Genomic DNA, 26,500 nt, shown 5'->3' on the forward strand with positions numbered 1-26,500 from the left:
GGTACATGTGCATGAGCCCTGTACCCCTACAGTGCCCAAGTCCAATCCTGGACCCTGTAAGTGCAGTGTTGCCATTAAGAGTATATGGTGCTGGGAGTTTGTCATTATGAACTCCACAACACCATAATGGCTACTCTGAAGACTGAGAAGTTTGGTATCAAACTTCTCAGCACATTAAACCCACACTGATGCCAGTTTGGGATTTAATGTAAAATGCACGACAGGGGGCATCTTAGAGATGGCCCCTGAAATCCGACCAACTACTAGTGACCTAACTGAGTGGCTGCGTAGGCTGCCACCATCAGACATGTCTCTAGACCCTTTGGGGCCTGAAACAATGCACATCCTGGAACGAGGTGGAAAGCCTCCTCCCGCAGGATGGGCAGAGTTCACGAAGGAGAGGCTTCAAAGGCATGCCGGCTTTGTGTGCCTCTCCAGACCATTTACTGCTTTCAGCAACTGGTCCCCACTGGTTCGACTGCCCACTTTGGGCTGGAGAACCGGCGGGAAAAAGAAGTGAGGAAGGGAGATGTGCCCACCTCTGCCAGCTCCACCCTTCAGGTGGGGGGGAGGCGAGGTGAATCACAACCTCGAGTCCCCACCATCTTGAGGATGGGGGTACCCAGCCAACCAGAGACAAGCTCCTTCCTCCCTCCACAGGAGACCCATTGGTCCCTGCCCTTTACCTACCTGTAAGGCCCAGGCCCCTAAATTTAGTATTTAGGGGGCACCCTGAACCTTGCTTCTCAGATTAGAAACCACAAGAAAAGAAGATAAGAAGAAGGACCGAAGAGCCATGCAGAGCTAACAAGAGGACGACGCCCACTGACTTGGCCCCAGCCCTACAGGCCTGTCTCCCCTCGAACCTGCTCTGTGAAATCCCGGCGTGTCCTGCAGCCAGCAACCGCACAAACACCGCAGGACCTGCCTGCCTTCACTTCAAGGACTCTATCTCCCGAGAACACCGGACGTGTTTAAATGAATATGCTACTTACCAGTATGCATCTGTTCTTGGCATGTAGGGCTGCTGACATTCATATCTGTGCATAGATCGCCGCCTAGTGTTGGGTCCGGATGTTTGCACGTTGTTGTCCTGGAAGAGTCTTCGAAGTATCCTTGGATAGGTGACTCCTCCCCTGGACTACAGTGCGCATGGGCATCCTCTCCATCCTCAGATTGTTTTTCGCCATTGTGGCAGTGATGGAGTAGATACAGAAAGTGATGACCATGCTTGCAGTAATTCTGAGAGCTGCAGCTGCGACAGGCGCCGGGGAGGAGGGAGGGCGATATGAATGTCAGCAGCCCTACATGCCAAGAACAGATGCATACTGGTAAGTAGCATATTCAGTTCGAGGCATGTGGGCTGCTGAATTCATATCTGTGCATAGAATACATAGCAGTGCCCTCTATTAGCGGCGGCTACCCGTGCCAGCTGCAGCGGTCTGAAAAAGTGTTTTGAGAACAGCCTGTCCTACAGCTGCCTGCTGTTTTGACTGCACATCTACGCAATAGTGTTTTGTAAATGTGTGTGTAGTGGACCATGTGGCTGCTCTGCATATATCATGCAGGGGAATATTTCCTAGGAAGGCCATGGAAGCCCCCAACTTACGTGTTGAGTGGGCTCGTGGTGGAATAGTTAATGTGCGTTTTGCCTTTTGATAACAGATTTGAATACACTTAACTATCCATCTGGCTATCCCTGCTTTGGAGATGGCGTTACCTTTGTGGTGTGGGGCAAAGGCAACGAACAGTTGTTTTGTTTTCCTGAATGGTTTAGTCCTGTCGATGTAGTACATGAGGGCCCTCCGTACATCTAGTGTATGTAGTGCCCTTTCTGCAACAGTTTGTGGGTTTTGGAAGAAAACGGGCAGTTCAATAGTCTGGTTCATGTGGAACTGCGATATTACCTTGGGCATGAACTTGGGGTTGGTACGTAGTACGACCCTGTTGGCGTGAACCTGAATAAATGGCTCTTGAACGGTTAGTGCCTGGAGTTCACTAACTCTTCTGAGGGAAGTGATCGCTACTAGGAAGGCCACTTTCCAGGTAAGGAATTGAATCTCGCATGAGTGTAGAGGTTCAAAGGGTGGACCCATCAGGCGTGTGAGGACCAAGTTGAGGTTCCACATTGGAGCCGGTGGGTGACTAGGTGGAATGACTCGTTTGAGCCCTTCCAAGAATGCTTTGATGGCAGGCACTCTGAATAGAGAGAGGTGCTGCCTGGTTTGCAGATAGGCTGATATTGCGGTCAAATGGACACGTATAGAGGTGTACGCCAGATTGCATCGATATAGGTGTAAGAGATAACAGATGATGTTTTGGATGGATGCGTCCAGCGGGTTGATGTCATTATTACCGCAATAAATGACGAACCTTTTCCATTTGGCTGCATAGCAAGCTCTGGTAGTGGGTCTCCTGGCCTCCTTGATGATGTCCATACAGTCAGGTGGCAGGTTGAGATAGCCAAACTCTAGGACTTCAGGAGCCAGATCGCCAGATTCAGCTGTTGCGGATCTGGGTGCTGAACCTCTCCATGGTTCTGCGTCAAATGCGCGGGTTTGATCCGCAGCCTTTGATGCGGCACCACGGAAAGTTCGAGGAAGGTGGTGTACCACGGCTGGCGTGCCCACGTGGGAGCAACTAGGACGAGTGTCAGGGAGTGTTGTCGGAGTTTGCGGGCCACTAGCGGTATCAATGGCGCTGGGGGAAAAGCGTACGCAAATCTGCCGGACCAGTTCATCCATATCGCATTGCCCTGCGACTGCGGATGTGGGAATCTGGCGGCGAAGCTTTGGCATTTTGCGTTTTCGCTTGTCGCAAATAGGTCTATCTCTGGATGACCCCACTGCTGAAAGTACGGTTGGAGTACTGATGGGTGTAACTCCCACTCGTGCATTTGGTGGCTGTGTCTGCTGAGCAGATCCGCCATCTGGTTGTCCTTGCCAGGGAGGTGTTCCGCCATGAGGAACATGTTCCTTTGAATGGCCCACTTCCACATGCTCTGAGCCAGATGAGACAACTGTGGAGAGTGTGTGCCTCCCTGTTTCTGTATGTAGTACATTGCGGTCATGTTGTCCGTCCGGATCAACACGACCTTGTTGCATAGATGTACTTTGAATGCCTTCATGGCTAGGAAGATTGCCATCAATTCCAGAAGGTTGATGTGCAACTTCTTTTGTTGTGTTGTCCATAGTCCTTGCACTGTGTAGTGGAGTACATGAGCTCCCCATCCCTGGAGAGACGCGTCCGCTGTCAGTACTATCTGTGGGACAGGCTCTTGGAACGGTCGGCCCTTGCAAAGGTTTTGTGGATTCCACCAATGCAGAGAGTTGTATGCCCGACCGCTCACCAACACTAGGTCCTTTAACTGTCCGTGAGCCTGATTCCACTGACGTGCTAGGCACTCCTGAAGTGGGCGCATATGTAATCTCGCGTGCGGGACTATGAAGATGCAGGAGGCCATCATGCCTATCAACTGCATAAACACTCGCGCTGGAAGTGAGTGATTGGGTTTGAATTTGGAGATCAGCAGTTGTATGCTGTTGATCCTCACTAAATTTGGCTGAGCTGTGGCCGCCAGAGTGTCTATAGTCGCACCTAGGTACTGTTGTACGTGTGCGGGCTGGAGATGGGACTTTGGATAATTTAGTGAGAATCCCAGACTGTGAAGAAGGTGAATGGTGCGGGACATGTGGCTTGCACATTGCTGGGCTGACTTCGCTTGAACGAGCCAGTCGTCTAGGTAGGGGTAGACGTGTATATGCTGCCTCCGTAGATGTGCTGCCACCGTAGCTAGGCACTTTGTGAAAACCCTGGGCGCTGTTGTCACGCCGAAGGGAAGGACTTTGAACTGATAGTGCTGCCCCTGAACAATGAACCTGAGGTATTTTTTGTGTGAGGGGTGGATGGGTATGTGAAAGTACGCATCCTTGAGGTCCAGTGTGGCTAGGAAGTCTCCCTGCTTGAGAAGCGGAAGGACTTGCTGTAGAGTGAGCATATGAAAGTGCTCTGAAAGAATGTACTGGTTTAGGGGTCTCAGGTCCAATATAGGTCTGAGCGACCCGTCCTTTTTTGGAATTAAGAAGTAGAGGGAGTACACTCCCGCACCCTGCTCGTGGATGGGTACGACCTCTATAGCGCCTTTTAGAAGCATACTTTGCACTTCTTGCTGTAAGAGCGTTAAGTGCTCTGAGGACATAGGACGGCTTCTTGGTGGTATTGTGGGTGGAGTGGAGGTTAACTCCAGACAGTAACCGTATTTTATAACATCTTTGACCCACCTGTCCGTGGTGATGGAATTCCACGTGGACAGGAACCTTTGTAGCCTTCCCCCGACAGGTGTTATGTGGTCGGGAGGAAGGGAGAGGGCGTCACTGCTTGTTCTTGGGGGAGGACCTGGTGTTGCCGTAGCCGCGTCCTCTGCCCTTTGTGCTGGAGCCACGATATCCACCTCGGGTGTTTTTATCATAGGTGGTCTGTGTATTGCCTTTGTTATATGTTTGTTGTGACCCCTGTCCTCTACCTGCTCCCTTGTTTCCGGGGCGACGAAAGGAGCCGCTTCGAAAGGACTGAGTTTGTAGTGCGCCCATGGACTTTGCAGTGTCCGTATCCTTTTTTATCTTTTCGAGGGTGGTGTCAACCTCTGGCCCGAATAAATAGTCGGGGTTGACGGGCTGGTTCAGTATATTGTTTTGTACCTCAGGCTTGAATCCTGAGATCCGTAGCCAGGCATGTCGTCGCAACATGACGCTTGTGTTTATGGCTCTGGCAGCCGTGTCTGCAGCATCTAGTGCGCATTTGATGGAAGCGTTCGTTAGTAGCTGTCCTTCTCTGATGAGCATTTCTGCGCCTTCCTTGAACTGGTCAGGGAGATGTTGGAATATTTGCTCCAGTGTGTCATAGTGCGCTCTATCATAGCGAGCAAGGAGCGCCTGAGTGTTGGCTATGCGCCATATGTTGGCAGCTTGGGCGGCAACTCGCTTGCCAGAGGTTTCTAACACCTTGGACTCTTTGTCCGGGGGAGGAGCGTCACCTGTTGTTTGCGAGTGTGCCCTCTTGCGTGCATTCGCTACGACGATGGAGTCGAGTGGTAATTGTCCTCTGATGTAAGTAGGATCCCCAGGTGCTGATCTGTATTTTTTATCAATCCTGGGGTTTATCACTCGTGCCCTGGTGGGTTCTTTGAAAATGTCCTTGGCTGGTTTGAGGACCCCCTTCAACATTGGCAGAGTCTTTACATGTCTTTCTGAGGATGCAAAGGTGTCCATTAGAAAGTCATCTTCGATGGTATCAGAGTGAAGCTGTACCCCATGGTTATTGGCAGCACGTTCGATAAGAGCATTGAACGCCGCAGTATCCTCCGTAGGAGATGTCTTTGCCCCATAGAGTTGTGGATCCTGTGCATCGAGAGGTGCACTGGGGTCTGTAGGGTCGCCCCAAGTTTGATCAGGGTCCTGCTGGTCATCAGGGTCCGTGTCTACATGGTAGGGGACTTGGTCAGCCATGTAGTCCTCCAATGCGTCTGTATCGGAGCGTGTGGGGGAGAACCGGTGTGGATCCTGGTAGGATGAATGGAAGGGTTCATAAAGGAGAGGTTCCGATTCTGCAGGCAACTTCCTTTTTAGTGGGATCCTGAAAGGGTCCAATGGCGGCTCCGAAGTTATCCTTCGGTCCTGGAGAATCATCCTGCCAGTGCCGGCGTCGATGATACGTGCCGGAGACGTCTCAGCAGGTGTGACCGTAGGTTGGGTGACCCGTGTCCTGAGTTGGAACATTTTTGGGATTGTCGACGGAGGCAAGCCGAAGGTAATGTTGGTCGGCACCGAAGAGGCTGCTGGAGCTCCGACCGAACCGGAGCCCGACGTGTCCTGGAGGACAGTTGTGGTTTTGCCTTGCGTCGCACCAGGTCGTACTTGGGGCGCCTTCGAGGCTTTGGCACCGGCCAGGCTCGTAGAGGCGGCCGTAGATTTTTTCGGCGCCGGCGGTTCATCGAGTCGAGGTGAAGAGATCACCGTCGAAGTCTTCGATACCTGAGGCTTAGGTGTCGTCGAGGGAGCGATGTGAGACACAGCAGGCGGTACGGCCCTTGGTGTCGTCGGTGCCGGTAGCCGAGCAGGTTTGTCGGTGCCGATGGCTTTTTTCCGTTTGTCGACTCCAACGTCGCCCGCTTCAAGTTCGGCACCGAAGTCCCTCTTGGTGCGGTCGGTGCCGACGCGGTGCGCTGGCGTCGAAGGCCTCGATCCGACCAGCGCTACTTTCAGTTTCGGTTTCGGTGGAACCTGAGCAGCTTTCGGTTTCGGTTTTGTGGTAGGGAAACCAGCCTGTTTATGTAGTAATGGCTGCCGCTGAACGTCCGAGGCCGGGCCCGAGGGCGGGGCCGAAGAACTGCGGGATGGGTCTCGGGTAAGGCCCGAAGGCGATCCCTCGACCGGAGCCATAGGCTGTGGCACTGGTGTTTGAACGGTTTGAACAGGTAGGCCTTGTTCATCGTTGGAGCTACTTTCTTCGGCCCCTAAGGCCTCCTCGTCGTCTCCTACCTCGGTGTCGTCTTCACCTCTGTGGAAGAGTGACTCGTCTTCCTCGTCCGATCCGGGTTCGTGTTCGGAAACGGGACTGGAGGGCAAGACTTCCAATTCCTCGACGTCTTCGGCCTCGTCGAAGATGTCTGTTGGGGCCGGTGCCGCGTGCTGCGCCTCAAGTCTCGCCGCTCGTCGATTCCGCAGAGTCTTCTTGGAGCGGAACCGGGCACAGGCCATGCATGTTGATTCGTCGTGGTCCGGCGAAAGGCATTTGTTGCACACCGGATGGACGTCGATGTGTGGGTACTTCGCATTGCATACCGGACACCTTTTGAATGGCGTCCTCGATTCCATCGTCGAAGTAGTCGATGGACGGGTAAATGCGAAAAAAGTCGGTGCTGAAAGTTAGTAAGCGAACAGGATTGTATCGAAACCCGATCGATAAACAGTACCGACGCAAACTAAAGGCCTTTTGGCCTCGAAAAAATATTTTCCTAACTTGAGCTAAGATAGCACATCCGAACCCAATGGCGGAAAAAAACAATCTGAGGATGGAGAGGATGCCCATGCGCACTGTAGTCCAGGGGAGGAGTCACCTATCCAAGGATACTTCGAAGACTCTTCCAGGACAACAACGTGCAAACATCCGGACCCAACACTAGGCGGCGATCTATGCACAGATATGAATTCAGCAGCCCACATGCCTCGAACCTGCAGCTTCTGATGCAAGCCAGAAACTGCGAACCCAGCACACTCTGCACCCGCCAACCCCGGCCCGAGCTAGAGTAAATCAATACCACGAGGAGGTCCCGCCGGCGATACTGATCCGAGATCCGGCGACCCCTGACCTGCCTCCGGCCTCCAGACGACGCCTGCAGCCTCAAACCAGAAGACCACCCCACCGCGACCAGAGCGGGTAAGAAAATCTGATGCGAAAAGGCACCCCTGCACCCGACGCCCCCCGGCCTTGTGTGCCCAAACCAGCGGTGCCTAGCCAACCCACGACATCCCAACTTACCCCTCGAAGTGGTGGTCGCACCCAAAGGTCTTCATCCCCGAGCCTGCAGCCTTTCTTCAAACCGGAGGATCTCCATAGAAAACCACAGGGCACCCAATATCGAAACAGCACTCTGCACCCGGGCACCCCAGTGCCGCTGAGGGTGCACTTTTGGTGCCTACTTGTTTCCCCCTTTGCCCTGACCTAAACTCTAGGAGTTTTGCTCCCACAGCCGTGTGGCCTGCTAGCCAGCAGCCACCAACCGGAGACCACCTATCCTCCATAGGATAACATTGAGCCTCAACACTCTGCATCCGGCTGCCCTAGTGCTGCTGAGGGTGCAACAACAGTGCATCACTGACCCTGGGGGACCCTGGAGTCTAACCCCAGAACCTTAACTTCCACAGTCGTTTATTTACCTGCAAACTGATAACCTGTTTTTCTTCCATAGAATAACACTGACACTTTTCTTTCGAAAAAAACGACTTAAGTGTGAAGTTTTGAAAACTTGAAATATTCTTAAAAAATCGCAACAATAACCTAAACGCATTTTCTCGACTGTTTTCAGGAAATGTCCCAGTGCTGAATCTAGGCATCCAGCACTGAGTTAGAAAAAGTATCGTTAAAGTTACTTGCAATTATTGAAAAAGCCCATTTATTTGAATGTACTATACCTGCTAAGTGTTGCAAACTGCTTCCGTAACTGTAAACCAAAACCAGTATAATTTCTGCTGCAACTTTGAACTGTGTTCACACAAGTAATTTATTACTGCAAAGTATTGATATGCTTACCTGTACCAGGCTTGCTTGGTTCTAGAAATAAAACAGTATATTTTTTATACAAAAACAATTGGCCTAGAGTTCAGTTCTTGAGTGTGTGAGACCATTTGTTGATTGAGTGTGTACAACAAATGCTTTACACTGTCCTCTGATACTGCCTTACTGCTCGACCAAGCTACCACTTTAGAGAGTAAGGTTCTATCTAACTTTAACCTCTGCCAAACCTCTGGAGACCCTTGGACTCTATACACACAGTACCTCACTTTGGTGCAGTATATATAGAGCCAGTTTCTTACATACCCTCACCACTGGTAGAGGGCACCCAGCTAGAGGGGTGACTGATCTATGCCAGGGCAGTGGGTTGTATGCATGGCACACTGGGATGTGTGCCATGTCGACTCTTCTCTTTGTTCTGCATGCGCTGGCTCAGGCGAGACCTAAAAGGACAATAAAAGTTTGGGCCAAGAGCATGTGGTCGTAGGGTGCTGAGAGTTGGGACCGCAAGAATACATCTTAAGTTCTCCCCAAAGGGCCCACCATAAATGTGTGCAAAAATATCCGCATATAATTTGCAACCTCTGCCTTCCAAGGGAACTTAGCACCAAAGGGTGCAAGGCCTAGGCAGAGTTCTGACCATAGATGTTGAAAGTGAGAGAGAAACAACGATGGGCACACTATGCTGCAGTCGAGGCACAAAAGAAGCAGCCCTCCCTCAACATCCTAGACATGTCCAGTAACGACAAAGAAAACATTGAAGATACTGAGACGGCTCAAGGAGGCGCTTCTGATGCCGAAGAAAGGCTGATCTACATAGAGAGATTGGAAGCCACAAGGAAAGCATGGGCAGCCTGACCAGAGGAGCGACAACCAGTAACTTCACAGCTGAAGGCTCGTAAGTTCAGTAATACAGTCTCAATGTCTGTGTCGAAATACTCAACAGTTGAAGGACAGTAAAAATATAAAGAGGCTCACTGGGCCAAACGCATGGAAACCATTAGAGGCAAGCCTTTGGAACACTTATCAACCACCAGGGGGCGTTGGAGAAAAGGAAAAGGAGCCTAAAGGCAAAGAGCCGCTGAATACGAAAAGAAACGCCCCACCAATGCCGAACAACAAGACTGACTGCAAGAAGTGCTTGCATGAAGCTTAAATGGTGGCACTCTTTCAAAGTGAAAAAAAAAAGACTTTGACATTTTGAAGGAGGTTTGCATCCCACTAAGATGGTCTAAACCTAAACATGCCGAAGAACAAGAGCTGGACACCACTCCAGATTTGAGGACGAGCAGAAGGAGTTCTTGGACTATGAGGATGGAGACGCCACCATATTCGAGGAAGACTAGCATGACCTCTATGCCGACTGCCCAGATGAAGGCGTGGACAGATCCTTCCAGGCCTTCACCGCCAGTGACCTGGCGGTCTACAACACTCTCGTAAAGAAAGCAGCAGACACCTCAGGAACAGGTGATTCGGTTTTCTGTTTGAAACACTGATGCCTTCTCAAAGAAGGAATATCTGTCTGCTGATGCTCACAGCTTGACCAAAGGAGGGAAACTTTTTGAGAACCAGCTACTTTGAAGGCAGTGACTCAGTGTGTCGAGAGAGTATAGGCGCACCTCACAAGACCCCATCTACATCAAGGGAAATTTAGCCGTTTACTCACACCATTGCCAGTAAAGTAAGCAGATGGAGATAGTGGGCAGGAGCATGAGGTGAGCAACGGCCACCCAGTGGAGAATTGCCAACTCCAATGCGCTACTCAGCGCAGTAGTGGGAGGGAATAGAACAAATCAAGAAACACATCCCAGAGCACTACAAAATGAGACCAAAGATGGTTGTGCAGTAAGATCAAACTATTGCCAATTCTTGCTTCAAGTTTGTCCTCAACGCAGTGGACACAGCAGGCAGGTAAATATGCGCTGGGACAACCTTGAGAAGCTACACCTGGATAAGGGTCTCTAGATTCAGGCCATAGGTACAAGCCGCATGCATTAATATGGGGTTCACAGGTGGTGATGCCCTCTTCGGCCCGGCAGTGGGCGAGGCCTTACAGCAAATTAAACAAGCATTGGCTTAGCCAATAGGTCTCGCATTTGGGGCCTTATAAGTGTTTAGCCAGATCTATTGACTTTGCCAATGTCTTTAAGCTGTGCTGTAGAGAAGTGTGGCTGCTGTACAGCTTGCTGAAAAGTTGTAATAAAAATTGTCAGAAGAATTTTTGTTACCTTGTATATGACCAAGAAGGCATTATGTACAACTGAACGACCATATTAAAAAAAGTATTTACAATAAAACATTTCCTCAGTTTTCTTTTGTTCTTGCAATGCTGGCAACTAGTGTCTGCCTGTATGAGTGATGCTGCGGTGGTGCCGAGTGATGCTGCGGTGGCGCCGAGTGATGCTGCGGTGGCGCCGAGTGATGCTGCGGTGGCGCCGAGTGATGCTGTGGTGGCGCCGAGTGATGCTGTGGTGGCGCCGAGTGATGCCGTGGTGGCGCCGAGTGATGCCGCGGTGGCGCCGAGTGATGCCGCGGTGGCGCCGAGTGATGCCGCGGTGGCGCCGAGTGATGCCGCGGTGGCGCCGAGTGATGCTGTGGTGGCGCCGAGTGATGCTGTGGTGGCGCCGAGTGATGCCGCGGTGGCGCCGAGTGATGCCGCGGTGGCGCCGAGTGATGCCGCGGTGGCGCCGAGTGATGCCGCGGTGGCGCCGAGTGATGCCGCGGTGGCGCCGAGTGATGCCGCGGTGGCGCCGAGTGATGCCGCGGTGGCGCCGAGTGATGCTGCGGTGGCGCCGAGTGATGCTGCGGTGGCGCCGAGTGATGCTGCGGTGGCGCCGAGTGATGCTGCGGTGGCGCCGAGTGATGCTGCGTTGGCCCCGAGTGATGCTGCGTTGGCCCCGAGTGATGCTGCGGCGGCGCCGAGTGATGCTGCGGCGGCGCCGAGTGATGCTGCGGCGGCGCCGAGTGATGCTGCGGCGGCGCCGAGTGATGCTGCGGCGGCGCCGAGTGATGCTGCGCCTGTGTTCTGTGGGCCCCATTACTAAGTCTGTGTAAGTTGCTGAGATATTGAACTATTGAAATAACGAATGTAAAGCTTTGGAAAGAAGTTGGAGGAGGAATTACACGCAGGACTCTAAATTAAAATATAAACAAGCTTTAAAACACTACCAAACTCTCTGTAAATTAGAAAGGAAGGACTATGTTTCCTCCACCATTTCCAATGCCCAGAATTGCTCGCGTACCCTGTTTACTATAGTGAAAAAACTTGCTGGCTCTGATACACAACTTAATGCCACCTATCTTAAATGAACAACAATGCGACAGCCTCGCTAACTACTTTGTGGATAAAGTAGAACAAATATATTCCACACTGCAAAATACTCAGCCAGTGGTACCTGTGATGCCGCCCTCTACGATCGAGCCTGATCACAGGGCGAAGGATTCTACTAGATTAGAAACCTGGGCGCTCCTTGATAGTAATTCTTTTAAAAAGATTTTAAACAGCATTAAATCCGGCTCCCCTTGTGATCTCATCCCTGTATCTGTGTTGCATGAGTTGGATTTATCTTCTCTCATGTTAATTATGCAGCTGCTTAATGCCTCTATTCAAGAAGCTACTGTCCCTTCGGACTGGAAACATGCTATGGATCATCCCCTCTTAAAGAAGGCCAATGCTGACCCAGCGCAGCCATCTAATTTTAGGCCGATTTCTCTACTTCCGACCTATTCTAAAATCCTGGAAAAGCATGTTAACCAGCAACTTACTCAATTTGTCTAATCTGTTAACTTTCTACACTCCTCTCAATCCGGCTTTAGGGCCGGCCATACTACCGAGGCAACCCTTCTTGGATTATCAGAAATGTAACCAAACCTACTCGACTCTGGGGACACCGTGGCTCCTATATTGCTCGACCTAAGCGCTGCATTTGACACGGTGTCCCATACCGTGCTAATTAAATCTTTGGAATCCCTTGGCATTACCGACTCAGCACTTGACTGGCTTTCATCTTTTCTAGCTAAACGGACATTTCAAGTTTTTTCATCTAGAGCCACTTCTAAAACTCACTTTTCTTCTTATGGGGTACCCCAAGGCTCTATCCTAAGTCCTCTTCTATTTAATTTGTATGTTAAACATTTGGCGACAATTGCAGAGGAGGCTGGGTTGTGCCTTTTCTCTTATGCTGATGATACCCAAATCATCTTTTCCCTCTCTACGGAAAAGATGCCTGGACCTTCAGTTCTTCAGGTCTGAGGAATATTGCATCTTGGATGCAAGCAAATCTACTCAAGCTTAACGGCGAAAAAATTGAGGTCCTAATTTTGGGTACAAATAAAAATCTCTGGGGTCCCCAGCATTGGCCGAGTGAAATGGGTGCTCTTCCTCAGCCCACTGATCATGTCCGTAATTTTGGAGTCCTCATTAATGACAAACTTTCTATGAAGCAGCAGGCAGTAAAGGTGGCAGCCACGCCTTTCACCATTTTAAAATGGTTGCAAAAAATTATTTGGATGCTTCCGGTCTCCACTCAGAAAACCGTAGTCCAGGTGCTTGTGACATCTAGAATGGACTACGGAAACATCCTTTATTTGGGATCAAACAAGGATGTTACACGGAGACTACAGGTGGCACAAAACTCTGCTGCCAGGCTGCTCTGCCAGCTCTCTAAAGCATCTTCCACCTCCAGTGCTTTGCGAAATCTTCATTGGCTTAAGGTTGAAAACCGTGTTAGGTTTAAGGCCCTGAGTTATATGTACAAAATCAAGGTTGGCTCTGCTCCTAAATATCTGCAAACCCTAGTTCACCCCTACCGACCTCCTCGTTTACTGCGATCGACCACACAGGGAAAAGTCTTGGTGCCTAGGATTAAACTCACAAGAATCGGAGGTCGCTCGTTTGCCTGTCTTTGCCCATCCATGTGGAATTCTCTTCCCATTGCACTTCATACATGAATTTTCGTAAACTTTTAAAAACTTGGTTATTTAACCAATAATTTACTTTTAACTGCATTCCTTTGTTTCCTTTTTTATTCTTTGTGTTTTTCGTCAGGTTTAGCGCTGGGAAACCCTTGTTGGGTAGCTGTGCGCTGTATAAAACTAATTTAACATAACATTATAAATATTGTAGCTCCTGGTAGGTTACCTTTCTGGGCTTCCCTATAATATACCTTTTTTTTTTTAAACAATATTTTTATATAATATACCTTTTTATATACTTAATTAGATGGCTACCCATTTATGTAACTGATCTATTGATAGCTTGTTCAAAACTGAAACTCTTATTGGTAGGAGAAGGTGAAGTAAATACAGAAGTACATTTAAATGCAATATATTTAAATTATAGAGTATGTAAACAAACTATTCAATTAAATATCACAGAGACTAGGCTCCAAGCGACACTTTTCTCATGTGAATGGGTCAGGAAAAGGGCCGCTTCTGTCTGGGGAGAAAGGAGGGAGTTAACTGAAAGGACTCCGATGGATTTATTGGGCGACAAGTAAAAGCCCCGAACAGAGGGAAGGGGCGGAGAGATGAAGGGAGCAAGGAGAAAGGGAGCAGGGTAGAGTGAAGGCGGAGGGGATATTGGAGGTGGCACTGAAGAGCGAAGTCCATCCAAAGAGGAATTGGTGATGGTAAGGGATGCAGCAAATAGAGGTGGTGACGTTGAGGCAGAGAACGAGGGTAGACCGGAAACAGAGCAGCAAGTGGATGGTGCAAAGGGGGTGGGGGACAGGATGTAATAACAACAAGCATTGGCAGCGCTTGAAGTAATTAAGCTTAAATCAAAGCATGCAAGATGCACGGCCGCGAGACACGCTCTGTGGTGGGGAGGGGGAGGATCGTTGAAGCGCGCGCTTGGGAGAGCAAGCAAGTGGAAAGCCAGATGGTGCCTGATCGAGCGATGCGAGGAATGCGCGTTACTGTGCGCATAACCGCACACTCTAGGCCACACAAAAAGCTGTGGTCGGCTTTTTAAAGCCCACTCACTAAATGTCTTGCCAGAGCAGCGCATGCGCGGGCTCAGGCGAGACCTAAAAGGACAATAAAAGAGCTACGGCAATGGAGGAGCTACAGTTTAGAGAAGCCTCCAACAGGAGGGTTGTGGCAGCCAGAAGACCACCAAATAAGGGGTTTCCATCATCGAGCAGCCCCAGAGCAACAAGCCTTTAGCCAGCCACCAATGCCACATGGGTGCACCATACATTTTACGGCAGCCCTTTTTAGGAAGATGCAGGCGAAGAAGACCAGCCTCAAAAGGTTTGGGGCAGCTGCCTAGTGACTTTACCACACACTGCCTCTGCACAGAGCACCAGTGGGTTAGGGGCTGGGTAGGGGCTTTTCTCAATTTGGAATCAATCACCTCAGGCCAGTGGATACTGAATGTAATCAAGTTTGGCATTGCGTCACACTTTTCAAATATCACTCTTCCAAGCCACCCAGGTAGAGGGCACACTTTAGAGCGGAGTTACTCCCACTACAGCAGAAGGTAAGGGCTGTTCCAAAAATGATCGATCGAATGAGTCTTCAAAAAAGGGGTCTTCTCATACTTCCTCTTTCTAAAACCAGATAAGTCCATTGGCCTTGTTCTAGACCTCATACAGTTAAATAAGTGCATACAAACTCAAAGCTTCAAAATGACAACTTTGCAAGACGTCTTCCTGCTCATCAAGAGAGGACTACATGGCCATTGTGGCCGTAAAGGATGCTTGGCTGCATATTCCATTAATTACAGACACAGGAGATACCTCATATTCACGTATTACCAGTTCAAGGCATTACTCTTTGGCATAACGTCTGCCCAGAGGGTCTTTATGTTTACCCATACTTAAACGATTGGTTGGTGAAAGTAAGTTTGCAACACCAATATCAGGACAATATTCACACTGTGATGCAAGCCTGCACAAACTAGGTTTTACAGTATATTTGGAAAAGACCTTCCCACTTCCAGAACAAGATAAAGCGTTCCTGGGAGCAGAACTAAACTGAAGAAAGGCAAGAGCATGCCCAAGAGAATCAAGGCATTGACTGCCCATACTCCCCTCTTCCAGAAGGGGGCAGTCTCTGACCGTGCAAACGACATGAAGCTGATGGCTATGATGGCATCATGCATTCCACTCATGCCACATGCCAGGCCAAACATGCACTCAGACCAGGAATTGTTGCCGAACAAATAGTCACAAATCACTGAGAAGTGAGAGGATTTAGGGATTGTCACAGAAGGGATTAAGAAGGAGATACAATGGTGATGCACAGACTACATACCCTTCAAACTACCAACTGCAACAGTGACCATCATCACGGATGCGCCCCACTCAGGATCAGCAGCACACATGTCGAACATCAAGCTCAGTGCCCTAGGGAGCCCGATTAAGCCAGTTAAACACATAACTGTGTTAAACCTCAGAACTAAAACTGTGTTTTTTGCATTGAAGTCCTTCCAGGCACAAGCAAGGGGAAAGACAGTACTAATCCATACAGACAATACAACGCAATGTTCTTTATCAACAAGCAAGAAGTAACAAGGTCTTGCCAAAACTCTCTGAGCGCGCCACAGTCTTACCATACCGAACCCACTTACTAGATGGAAACTTAACTAAGGTATCACTCAAAAGTTCACCTATCCCCCGTTATACCATACATTTGGGGTCTCACCTGGGAAAGACTCGTTACCCTTCTGGTCATGAGGTTCCTAGAAGGAGCAAAAAAAGACAGCCCCACCCAGGTTGGTACCCACACCCATATGGAATCTAAATATAGTACTTGCTCAACTAATGTGGGAACCATTTGAACCAATGCACAAATCATGACTAATAACTAACCTAGAAGACAGTCTATCTAGTAGCCATCGCCTCATTGCGTAAACACAACGAACTTCAAGCACTCACCATTCTAGAACCATAGTTGCAAATTCCTAAGGACCTCCCTAAGGTAGTGTGACATTTTCACGTTAACTAAGCTGTGCAACTGCCAGTTTTCTTCTAGCAGGCAAAGATGCACACTGAAAGAGCCCTGCGCACGCTAGGTGTATGGCGAGCTGGCATGTACTCCCTCCAGGAAACAAAGCGTCTAAGAAAAGGAACTCAGTTATGTATCTTTTGCTTGAGCTAACAAGGGGACTTTGGTAAGAAGGAAATCATTGTATGATGGATGGTGTAGACAATTCAAATATGGTACACAAGTCTCTAAATGACAAACCAAGGGCACACTCGACTAGGAAAAAATAACCAACGCTGGTCTTCCTAACAAACGTTTCCATTAGTGACATCTGTATGGTAGCTACCTCGTGCTCCATACACACCATCATAAAACACTACTGTCTAGGTATATAGGTACACAGAGTGGCCCAAGTGGAGTAAAGGGTTCCAAAACACCTGTTTGCATGTTTATACGCATTTCATCCGAGCCTCCCTAAGGAGACCGAAGCCTCTATGAAATCAGTGCACAGCATGTGAATCTAGAAAAGATTCATACTGCAAAATGAAATAGTAAGTTACTTGCAGGAGTAAATTTGCAGCCTGAAGAGTGTTTAGGGTTCACCTATGCCCCGCCCACCTCCCCGGAAATGAAAAGGGGTCAGACAGGCAAAGTTAACAAATCAGCAAGACCGAGTGAGTTCAACTACCTACAATTTGCAAATGGGAAAAGAGAATCTCAAGATGGCAGCCATGCGCAGGAACGCCAGGGTGCACATCTGATGTCACGGGTAGGTGGATATACCATCAAAGGGTGGTCAGCGACAACTCCCACACAAAAAAGAGAAAAATGACAATTCCAGATACATCTACTAGGTGGCGGATTAATGCGCAGCTTGGGAATACAAAAAACTCTTCAAGCTGTAAAACTTCTACAGGTAAGTAACCATTTCGTTATTGCTGACTTTTTCTTGTGTTTCATCGGCCTGAAAAACGGAGATCAATTTTACCTACCTTTTTCTGTGTCCTAGAGGTGTAGCGGGGTTTAACTGTTTACCTTTTTCATTCGTCCTTTAATACAGACTTACCAGCAAATGGGTTCAGTAACAGTAACCAGCCTGTGAAGAAGAGTTTTCTGGTCTATCGAAACGATTGCAATCTTCCCAGGAGCAGCTCTGATTCCGAGTCCAGCACCACCAGCAGCAGCAGCGCCGCCTCCGACCGGACCAGGTATCGCTCTATGCGCCCCATATGTTTGTCATATAACTAACATCAGACGCAGCTGCATTTTATTCAGGGTTCAGTTCGATACGGTTACAATAATTAGTGTATTCTGCTCCCGCTTCTTACAAGTTTTGAAGATTGCATGCAGCCTCTAGCAAGAAGAGAAGAAGGCTTTCCAAAGGATTTCACTTCTTCCTCAAAATTGAATTGCAAAGCACGTGCCCCTGATACAGATATAAACACCTGTAAGTTTCAAAGAACACAAGCTTTACTGAAGAAAGGATTCTCGAAACCACCAAGTGTCCTGTCACAGGAGCAGCTAAGTAGTTCTTACCCCCAGTTTCAAGTTTTAGAACAAACTGTTGGTGGCCTTCCATATTGCAGCCAATGAGTGACGCAGCAGGATTCACCTCCTCGTAACCGTAAACAAACCATTACACATCCACTTACATCCCGGAGAACAATTGAGAAGGAGTAACTTGCTAAATGGGAACCTTTGGTGATACAGTGAGAATAAAATGGTATTGATTTCACTTGGTAAGTCTCGTATGTTACGGCATGGGATCTGCGCAGGACTACAGCCAACATTCTGAAATTGCAGGTGGTCCAAAATTCCACGTTGAGGGATGCTCTAAATATCACATATCACACCACACCGTCACCCCCTGCCATTAAATCCCAGCCCCTTCCCCCTCTTATTTTGCAGAGTCTGAGGAAAAAATATAGTAGTTTTGGACCATGAATTCTCTTCTAAAATCACATGCTGTGCAAAGATTCACATGCTTTGTATATTCCACCATCTAGTGATTGGAGCCGGCAAGTCCTACTTGTTTTAATGTTAATTTTTTTCTCCAGAAGAGCTTTAGGCTGCAAACCATCGTTACAGGTAAGTAACTTGTTTCTTCTCTGTGGAAGATAGAATTGTCTCACTCATAGATTAATTCGTGGGACTCCCTTAAATGCTTTAAACTTAGCCAATGAACTGTCCGAAAAGAGAACTAATGTAAAGCAGCAAACAGCTCATTCTCTGACCGTAGTGTACTAGAGCAGTTGAAATACTTTTCTCTGAACGTGTTAGCAATGTGTGCAATGAGGGCTGTCGTGCATTATGATTCTGAAGGATACTTTTACCTGCAGATTCCTCACCTTGAATTCCATCCAGGGCCAAACTAGATCTGGAAAATATGGAATCGCTCTTCAACACAACCCTCCCCCACCCCACCCACCTCCAATCATCCCCCGCAGCACCAACCTCAGTTCCTTTTTTTCCTTGCCCTTCGATTCAGATTTTTTTTTCCTAAACTTTAATGTACAGTGCTAACCAGTGGCATAACAAAACTTGAGGGGCCTCCCATACTCTGGACCAAGTCCAGAGCTCTCAGGACAGGTGCCTGCTGCCTGTGCACAGTACCGGAGTGTGACCCACACCCTGGGGCCTGAAGTTACGCCATGGTGCTGACATGATCTCAGCGCCCCAAGAATCATGGGTCAGTCAGCGCTGGTTCTCCCATAAACAGGTGTCCATTGCCATGACGTGTCTGGGCTTCTGATAGACCTCCGGGTTGTGTAGTAAATGTGGCCTCATGCCTCCTTAGGGAGCCTGTTTATGGTGCAGGCCTGCAATGCCCACATAAGCTAGAAGCTATCCAGATCTTGGGTCACTGCAGAACCTCTCTCGCAGATGACAAGTAAGTCAATAGACATGTCACAAAATAAACATAAGCACAGGAGGAGTGAGACTCCGGATCTGGTTGATGTCACTCTACCTCAGATATGATGCGTCTGTTTTTGGGTCCTCCTCTCCCTCTTCCACTTGCGGCTGTCCTCTCACAGGTGAAGGGAAAGGACTTGCACCCGAACACCCAGAGCCTCCCCCTTCGTGCCTGGAGATTGAGTGGGGCAATATGAGTACATTGAACTTACAGGCGGAGGTGGACATCATTTTGTCGGCGTCCACCCTTCCAAGAAATCTGTTTTTAGGATGTGGGTCCAGTTGTATTTCTTGGTGCACCGGGAGGAAATGGATCACCTTAAGGCCCACCTTTCAGATGTGTTTCAGCTTTGCATTTTCTTTGCGGGTTCACATACATGTTTACTACTCCATCTTTCATGTTTGCTACTTCGTCCTTCATAATACGTCAGTGGGACCTGAACGTAATGCTCATCTGTATTGGTTCCCCGCTCGAGTCCATTCACAGCTGACCATTGCGGTTATGGACGATAAAGACCGTTTCCCTATTTGCCATTACCTTTGCTCACTGCGTTAGTGAGCTGCACCCATTATGTATTTTTTCTCCGTTAACAGCTTTCATTCAGGGCAAGTTGATCCGGAGTTCAAAAGCTTCATTCTTGTCAAAAGGGGCGGCTCACTCCACATGCGCCAATCTGTCACCCTGCCTACTTTTAATCCACCACCTCATCGTCCCAGAGAGGAATAGCTGCTTTACTGTTTGAGCCCTCTCATGCGGAGACCAGCATACTATTGATGGTCAACTGCCCATGGGATATGTGGGTGTGAAAAAGGACAGGACCATCCAGCAGAGGATAGTTGTAAGGTGGTTTGTGTTATGCATTAGGATCTGCTACACTCTCACCAAGGAGGAGTCTCCTGAGGTCATTGGGGCCCATTTCACCGGGCTGACGGCTGCTTTTTCAGCATGGTCACTACTGGGCTTATCCATGGACTTTAGCCCATACCTTTTTTAGTCATTACTGCTGGACTGTGAAATCAGAAGGGATGGACACTTTGCTAGATCTTTTCTGCAGGACCTCTTAGTTTAAGCTTTCCTTAGACCCAGCACCATTGAGGTTCTGCTGTGATATGGATTAGAAAGGGCGAGGAATCTGCAGTTAACAGTATCCATAGGAAGCAAAAGTCACCTTAGTCTTTTGGGTCTACCTGCAAATTCCTTAATTGTATCCCCCTCCCCTATCTGAGGAATTATTTATGCCCTTTGATAAGTCCCCCTTTAGTTATGATGCTCTTTATGAATTATCTATATAACTGGGCTTGTGTCCGGTTCTTGGTCATGGAAAAACCATATGAGGAACTGATATTGATGCGCTCGGTGGGGCTTATATGGCACCAGTAATGTCATGTAAAGACAAAGGCCCCCCTGCTACTAATGGGGAGATCCTCTAGGCAGGGAAATAATACACAGCGTAACTTTCTAGGGAAACTTCAAGGTAAATGTCACAATAAATGAGAACAGTCCTAATGTAAGGAGAGACAAAAACAGACGTGTATATTCAGACGGTGTGTCTCGAACCACACTCACCGCGTGTTGAATACAGCACACGCCAGTGCTGTATTCTTCAACACGCAGGGAGTTTGGCTCGACACACACCGTCTGAAACCTTTTAAGAATTTAAACCCTCTTCAAAAGATCCTAAATATATACAGGGAAACGTTACGTCAGATTCCATCACCGTAACAACTGCCAGAAGGAGAGCTAACGCAGTCTCCAATACAAGACCTCCTCCAGAAAAGGAGAGTAAGAGGATGGACTTGGTGGGCAGAAGAATGGAGAAAGAAGCAGCAACGCAGTGGCGCATCGCCAACTCAAATGCCCTGCTGAACAGATCTGGCCACCAACAGTGGGATGAAATGGAGGAGTTTATAAACAAACCCCCAGAAGTAATGAGCAAGAGCTGTAGTCCAAGAGGGAAAAAACTTAGCGAATACCTGCCTAAAATCTGCACTAGATGCAGCAGACACTGCAAGCAGGCAAATGTGCACGGGAACCATACTCCGAAGACATGCCTGGCTCAGGATGGATTCAAAGAAGAAGTTCAGACATCCATTATCAACAGGCCTCTTAACGGGCAAGAGTTATTTGGGAAAGAAGTGGATGAATCTCTTCAACAAATCAAGAAGGATAATGAAACCGCTAGGGTGATGGGGGCCCTACAACAAAGAGGATCTTTCAAAAGAGGAGGTATCTCTAGCAGAAAGACCACAGGAAGAGGCAGCTTCGGCCAAAACCAGCAGATGCCGCAAAAGTCTCGGGGGCAAAACGCAAGCCAACAAATGGGTCAACAATCTGGTTACCAGGGTTGGCAACAACAGAAGCAGCCCTTTCAAGGGAGAGGAAATGGCAGAGGGAGAGGCCAAACCTCAAGAGGGAGAAGTAATACCTCTAACTGACTTCCACACAAAAAAGGACCCTCACAAAACACCAGTGGGGGGAAGAATATCCTTTTTCTACAACCAGTGGGAAAGGATCACTACGGACAAATGGATATTAAATTTGGTACAACACGGATATTGCATAGAGCTAACAAAGACACCACCTGCAAATCCTCCAAGGATAAGAAAATTATCCAAGTCAGAACAAACACTGCTACACGCAGAGATCAAAGAACTGGGTCTAAAACAAGCAATAGAAGCAGTACCAAAACAGGAACGGCACAAAGGAAACTACTCGCCATACTTCCTTGTACCAAAACAAGACCTAACCCTGAGGCCAATCTTGGACTTAAGGTTCATAAACAAGTTCATATGGACACAAAACTTTAAAATGTGTACTCTTCAAGAAATAATCCCGCAAATCCAAAAAGGAGATTTCCCAGCAACAATAGACCTCAAGGACGCCTACTTACATATCCCAATGAACAAGACACAAAGTACCTAAGATTCCTACACAATGGAACACACTCCCAATTCAAGGTACTCCAATTCGGAATGAAATCAGCTCCACAGGTGTTCACAAACGGTCTGGCCAAGGTAGCCGCCTGCCTAAGAAGGGAAAAAATCCATGTATACCCCTATCTGGACGATTGTGGCATATTTGTTTTGTGCACCCTAATTAGCCAATCATGTTCAGAAAACAATCCAAACACTCCGAAGTCTAGGTTGCTCAATAAACCACAAGAAATCATCAACAAACCCAGAAAGCGAATAAACCTTTCTGGGGGTAAGACTAAATGCAAAGAACGTAAAGGCTTATCCCACACAGAACAGGATACAAGCTATCTACAAAGAAACAGCCCTCTACCAGAAGGGGCAGTCTCTGACAGTGAGGAAGGTAATGAAACTTATGGGCATGATGGCATCATGCATCCCATTCATCCCCCACGCTGACCTTCACATGCGACCATTCCAAGAACGGCTGGTCACAAGCCACAGGGAGTTGGTAAGATATAGTGGTTGTTACACAAAGAATACAGACAGAGATACAATGGTGGGCATCCAACAACATAGCACAGGGGAGACTTTTCAAAAACACAACTCCATCTGTGACAATCACCACGGATGCATCCCTCAACGGTTGCGGAGCACATCTGTACCAACAACAGATTCATGGGCGATGGAGCGAAGAAGACTCCATAAAACACATCGTCTTAGAAATGAAAACTGTTCTTCTGGCACTCAAAGCATCCCAGAAACAGATTCAGGGGAAAACCATCCTAATACAAACAGACAACACAACAATGTTTTACCTGAACAAACAGGGTGGAACAAAATCCTTTCCCCTGAGCAGACTTGCGCAAGAAATCTGGCAATGGGCGATATTACAGCAAATCAGTCTGCAAAGAGTACATCTACCAGGGTTAGACAACGTCACAGCAGACCGGCTAAACAGACAAAACAGTTGCTCACACGTGTGGGAGCTAATCAAACAGTACAATACCTGTTCAACATTTGGGGAACACCAGTGTTGGATCTCTTTGCTACAATGCAGAGCAACAATTGCCGGAACTTTGCATCCAGGTTTCCACACGACCTGTCAAAGGGTTCACTCAATTGCTGTCAGACATTTGTCTGCGCCTTTCCACCAATTACCCTGATGCAAACAGTACTACAAAAAGCATGCGAACCAGGAACAAATATGATTCTCATTGCCCCCCGTTGGTCGAGACAGACATGGTACTCAACTCTCCTAGAACTCTCGAAAGGAGGGATGATCGGGATCAAAGCAGACAAGGACCTGCTAACAATGCAACAGGGCCAAATTTCACACCCAGAACCAGCAACGCTACAACTAGCTGCCTGGCGCTCAAACTTTGGACACCTCAAACTGCAGTGCAGAACCATGGAGATTCTAAAGGAGGCAAGAAAACGGTCAACAAGGAAATGCTATACAGCTAAATGGAAGCGATATACCACATGGTGCACAGCTAACAAGACTACTACAATAAAGACACAGGAAACAGTAGTCGCATATCTTACCTACCTTTTAAACAGCAAATCAATTTTCCCAGCCTAAAGATACACCTCGCGGCCATAGTGGCACACAGAAGAGGGAAAACATGCAAATGTTTCTTTACTAGACCACTCATCAAAAGATTTCTGGAACGAGCAAAAAGAGTGGCTCCTCCAAGAACTGCTCCTGTACCAACATGGAGTTTAAATACGGTGCTGTCTCAGCTAATGGGAAAACCATTTGAACCTATGCATACAGCGGATATCAAACACATTACTCTCAAACCAGCATTTCTCATTGCAATAACATCACTACGGAGAGTACGTGAGCTACAAGCATTAACTATTCAAGAACCCTATTTACAGATCCACAAGGATAAGGTAATCTTAAAAACGAACCCACAGATTTTACCAAAGGCAGTAACTAAGTATCACTTGAATCAAAACATCATCTTGCCAGTTTTCTTCAAGGAACCAAAGACTAAGTTAGAAAGGAGCCTCCACACCCTGGATTTAAGGAGAGTTCTACTATACTATCTGCAAAAAACAGAACAAGGAAAACAAAACAGTTGTGTTCGAGGCATATGAGCTGTAGAATTCACACTCTGTGCATAGATCGCCATCTGGTGTTGGGCTCGGATGCTTGCACCTTGTTGTTGTCTTTATTTTATTTTTATTTTGAAGGTTTTTTATATAGCGCGGACATGACCCTTGCGGGTATCAGAGCGCTGTACAACAAATAAGGAGATAGGTGAAATCGAAATATACATGCAAAACATTCTTGGTTATGATAGTCAAACAATGGTAGCTGTTCCAACAAAAAAGCAAATATTTACATGCCTGCATCTATAGATCAGGTGAATTTAGTCAGGAGAATAGATGTCACTTCATTTTTAAGGATGCCGCGTGAGGGTTTTGTCTTGTTTTTGGGCGTAAGGCATTCCATATCCTAGGGGCCATGCCTGAGAAGGAGCGGTTATATGTTTTCTTCTTGCTGAATCGTTGTGGTTTCAGTAAAAGGTTATCAGAGCTCCTGTTGGTTCTGCTCCCACCAGATGGTATTCATTTCTCTGCAAGGTATCGTGGTGTTTTTTGTTGCAAAGCCTTGTGTGTCATACAGACTATTTTCAAATGGATTCTGGCTTCAAAGGGTAGCCAGTTAAGGGCATGTAGGTCCGGGAGATGTGACAGTTTCTTTTGTAGCCAGTGATTAGTCTGGCGGCTGTGTTGATTGATGCTCTTAGTGGGGCTGTACTTGCTTTGGGAAGGCCGCAGAGAGCGACGCTCCCATATTCCACTCTGGGGATTACGAAGGTTTGGACTGCCTGTTTAAAGTCTTTTGCTGGTATGAAGGGCTTCAGTCTTCTTAAAGTGTTCATCTGAAAGTTTGCTCCTTTAGTTGCTGCACTGATGTGCTTCCGCATATTTAGCTTATTGTCCAGAGTTATGCCTAGCGATTTGGCAGAATCGATCAAGAGCGGTTGGCCATCAAGTGCTGTTAAGTGCTTCATCTATTCCATTATGGTGGTTGTTTGGCTGGGGGGCGCTATTAGAAGGAATTCTGTCTTTAAGGTGTTTAGTTTCAAGTGGTTCTTTGCCAGCCAGGTCTGCGTTTTTTGGAGTGTTGAGTTGAGGGCTTTGATGTCCTGAAGTGAGTGTACCTTAATGTAGAGTTGTGTGTCATCTGCATACATATGGTATTGGACTTTTGATGAGTTGAGAAGCTCGGTGAGTGGTTCCATAAACAAGTTGAAGAGTGTCGGGGAGAGGGAAGATCCTTGGGGTACTCCTAGATTGACCAGAGTGGGTAAAGATTGATTGGTCTTGAATCTTTGTGTTCTATTTTGAAGGAAGGAAGTGAACCAGTTGAGAACCGTTCCCGATAGTCCCATTCTAAATTTCAGGAGGTATATTAAATTGTTGTGTTTGACAGTGTCGAAGGCGGAGGATAGGTCCAGCAGGATTAGTAGACAGGCTTTGTTATGGTCCAGTGTTTTTAAAGCGTCGTCAATTATATGGCTCATGGCAGTTTCGGTGCTGTGCCCAGATCGAAAGCCAGATTGCAATTTATTGAGCAGGTCGAAGTGATCGATGTGGTAGGTAAGTTGCATGTGAACACATTTTTCTAATAGTTTAGCCAGTGTAGGGATGTTGGATATAGGGCGATAGTTATTTAGGTCTGCTGGGTCCGCCAATGGTTTCTTTAATATGGGGGAAACCTGACCAGCTTTGAGGATGTCTGGGATGGTTCCTTGCAGCAGAGAGGTGTTTATAATCCTGGTCCATAGAGGCACTAATGTCGGTATGAAGTCTTTTAGGAGGGATGCTGGGAGTGGGTCAGAGAAGTGAGTGGAGGGATTTAAGGACTTGAGTATTTTTAGAATAGAATCCTCACTGTAGAGGTTGAATGAGGACCAGTTTGCGTTGTTTTTGAGGTCGAGCTTTACAGAGCAGCTAGATGGGTTCCTGATGGGAGACCTTGAGGCGATCAAGTGAGGGTCGGTAAGTGCTAATTGGTAATTCCGTAAATCTATCATTATGTTTTCAGATTTAGTTATGAAATGGGTGGCGAACGCCTCGCAGTTAGGAAATCTTGGAAGAAGTCTTTTGTAGACACGAGATAGGTAACTCCTCCCTTGGACGATAGTACGTATGGGCATCGATTCCATCCTCAGATTGTTTTTTTCCGTTATCGGGTTCGGATGTAACTTCGGCGCTCCGGTTCGCTACCGTGTTATCCAAACCTTTTCGACGCACAAGCCATCGCAAACTCTACGGTATTGTTTTCGTTTGCGTGCCTTTCGACACGCTAACTCAAATACTCGATTCCGCTCGTCGACGCGGGCCTCTGGGCCTATCGACGCCTTTCGGGCCTACGGCTAATAGAAAGGACTCCATTCAAAAAATGCCCCCAGTGTGGAGCTAAATTCAC

General features: G+C 47.8%; 1 protein-coding gene across 2 annotated transcripts in view; it reads left to right on the forward strand.

Moving 5' to 3' along the window:
- Positions 1 to 26,500, forward strand: part of BRPF1 (bromodomain and PHD finger containing 1) — a 282,053-nt gene that overhangs the window by 225,318 nt on the left and 30,235 nt on the right. For both annotated transcript variants that reach the window (XM_085624272.1, XM_085624271.1), the window contains exon 11: positions 17,282 to 17,429. In XM_085624272.1, coding sequence (XP_085480398.1) covers positions 17,282 to 17,429 — 148 coding nt within the window. The remainder of the gene's footprint in view (positions 1 to 17,281; positions 17,430 to 26,500) is intronic.

Source organism: Triturus cristatus, chromosome 9 (assembly GCF_964204655.1).
Source record: "Triturus cristatus chromosome 9, aTriCri1.1, whole genome shotgun sequence".
Taxonomy (NCBI): domain Eukaryota; kingdom Metazoa; phylum Chordata; class Amphibia; order Caudata; family Salamandridae; genus Triturus; species Triturus cristatus.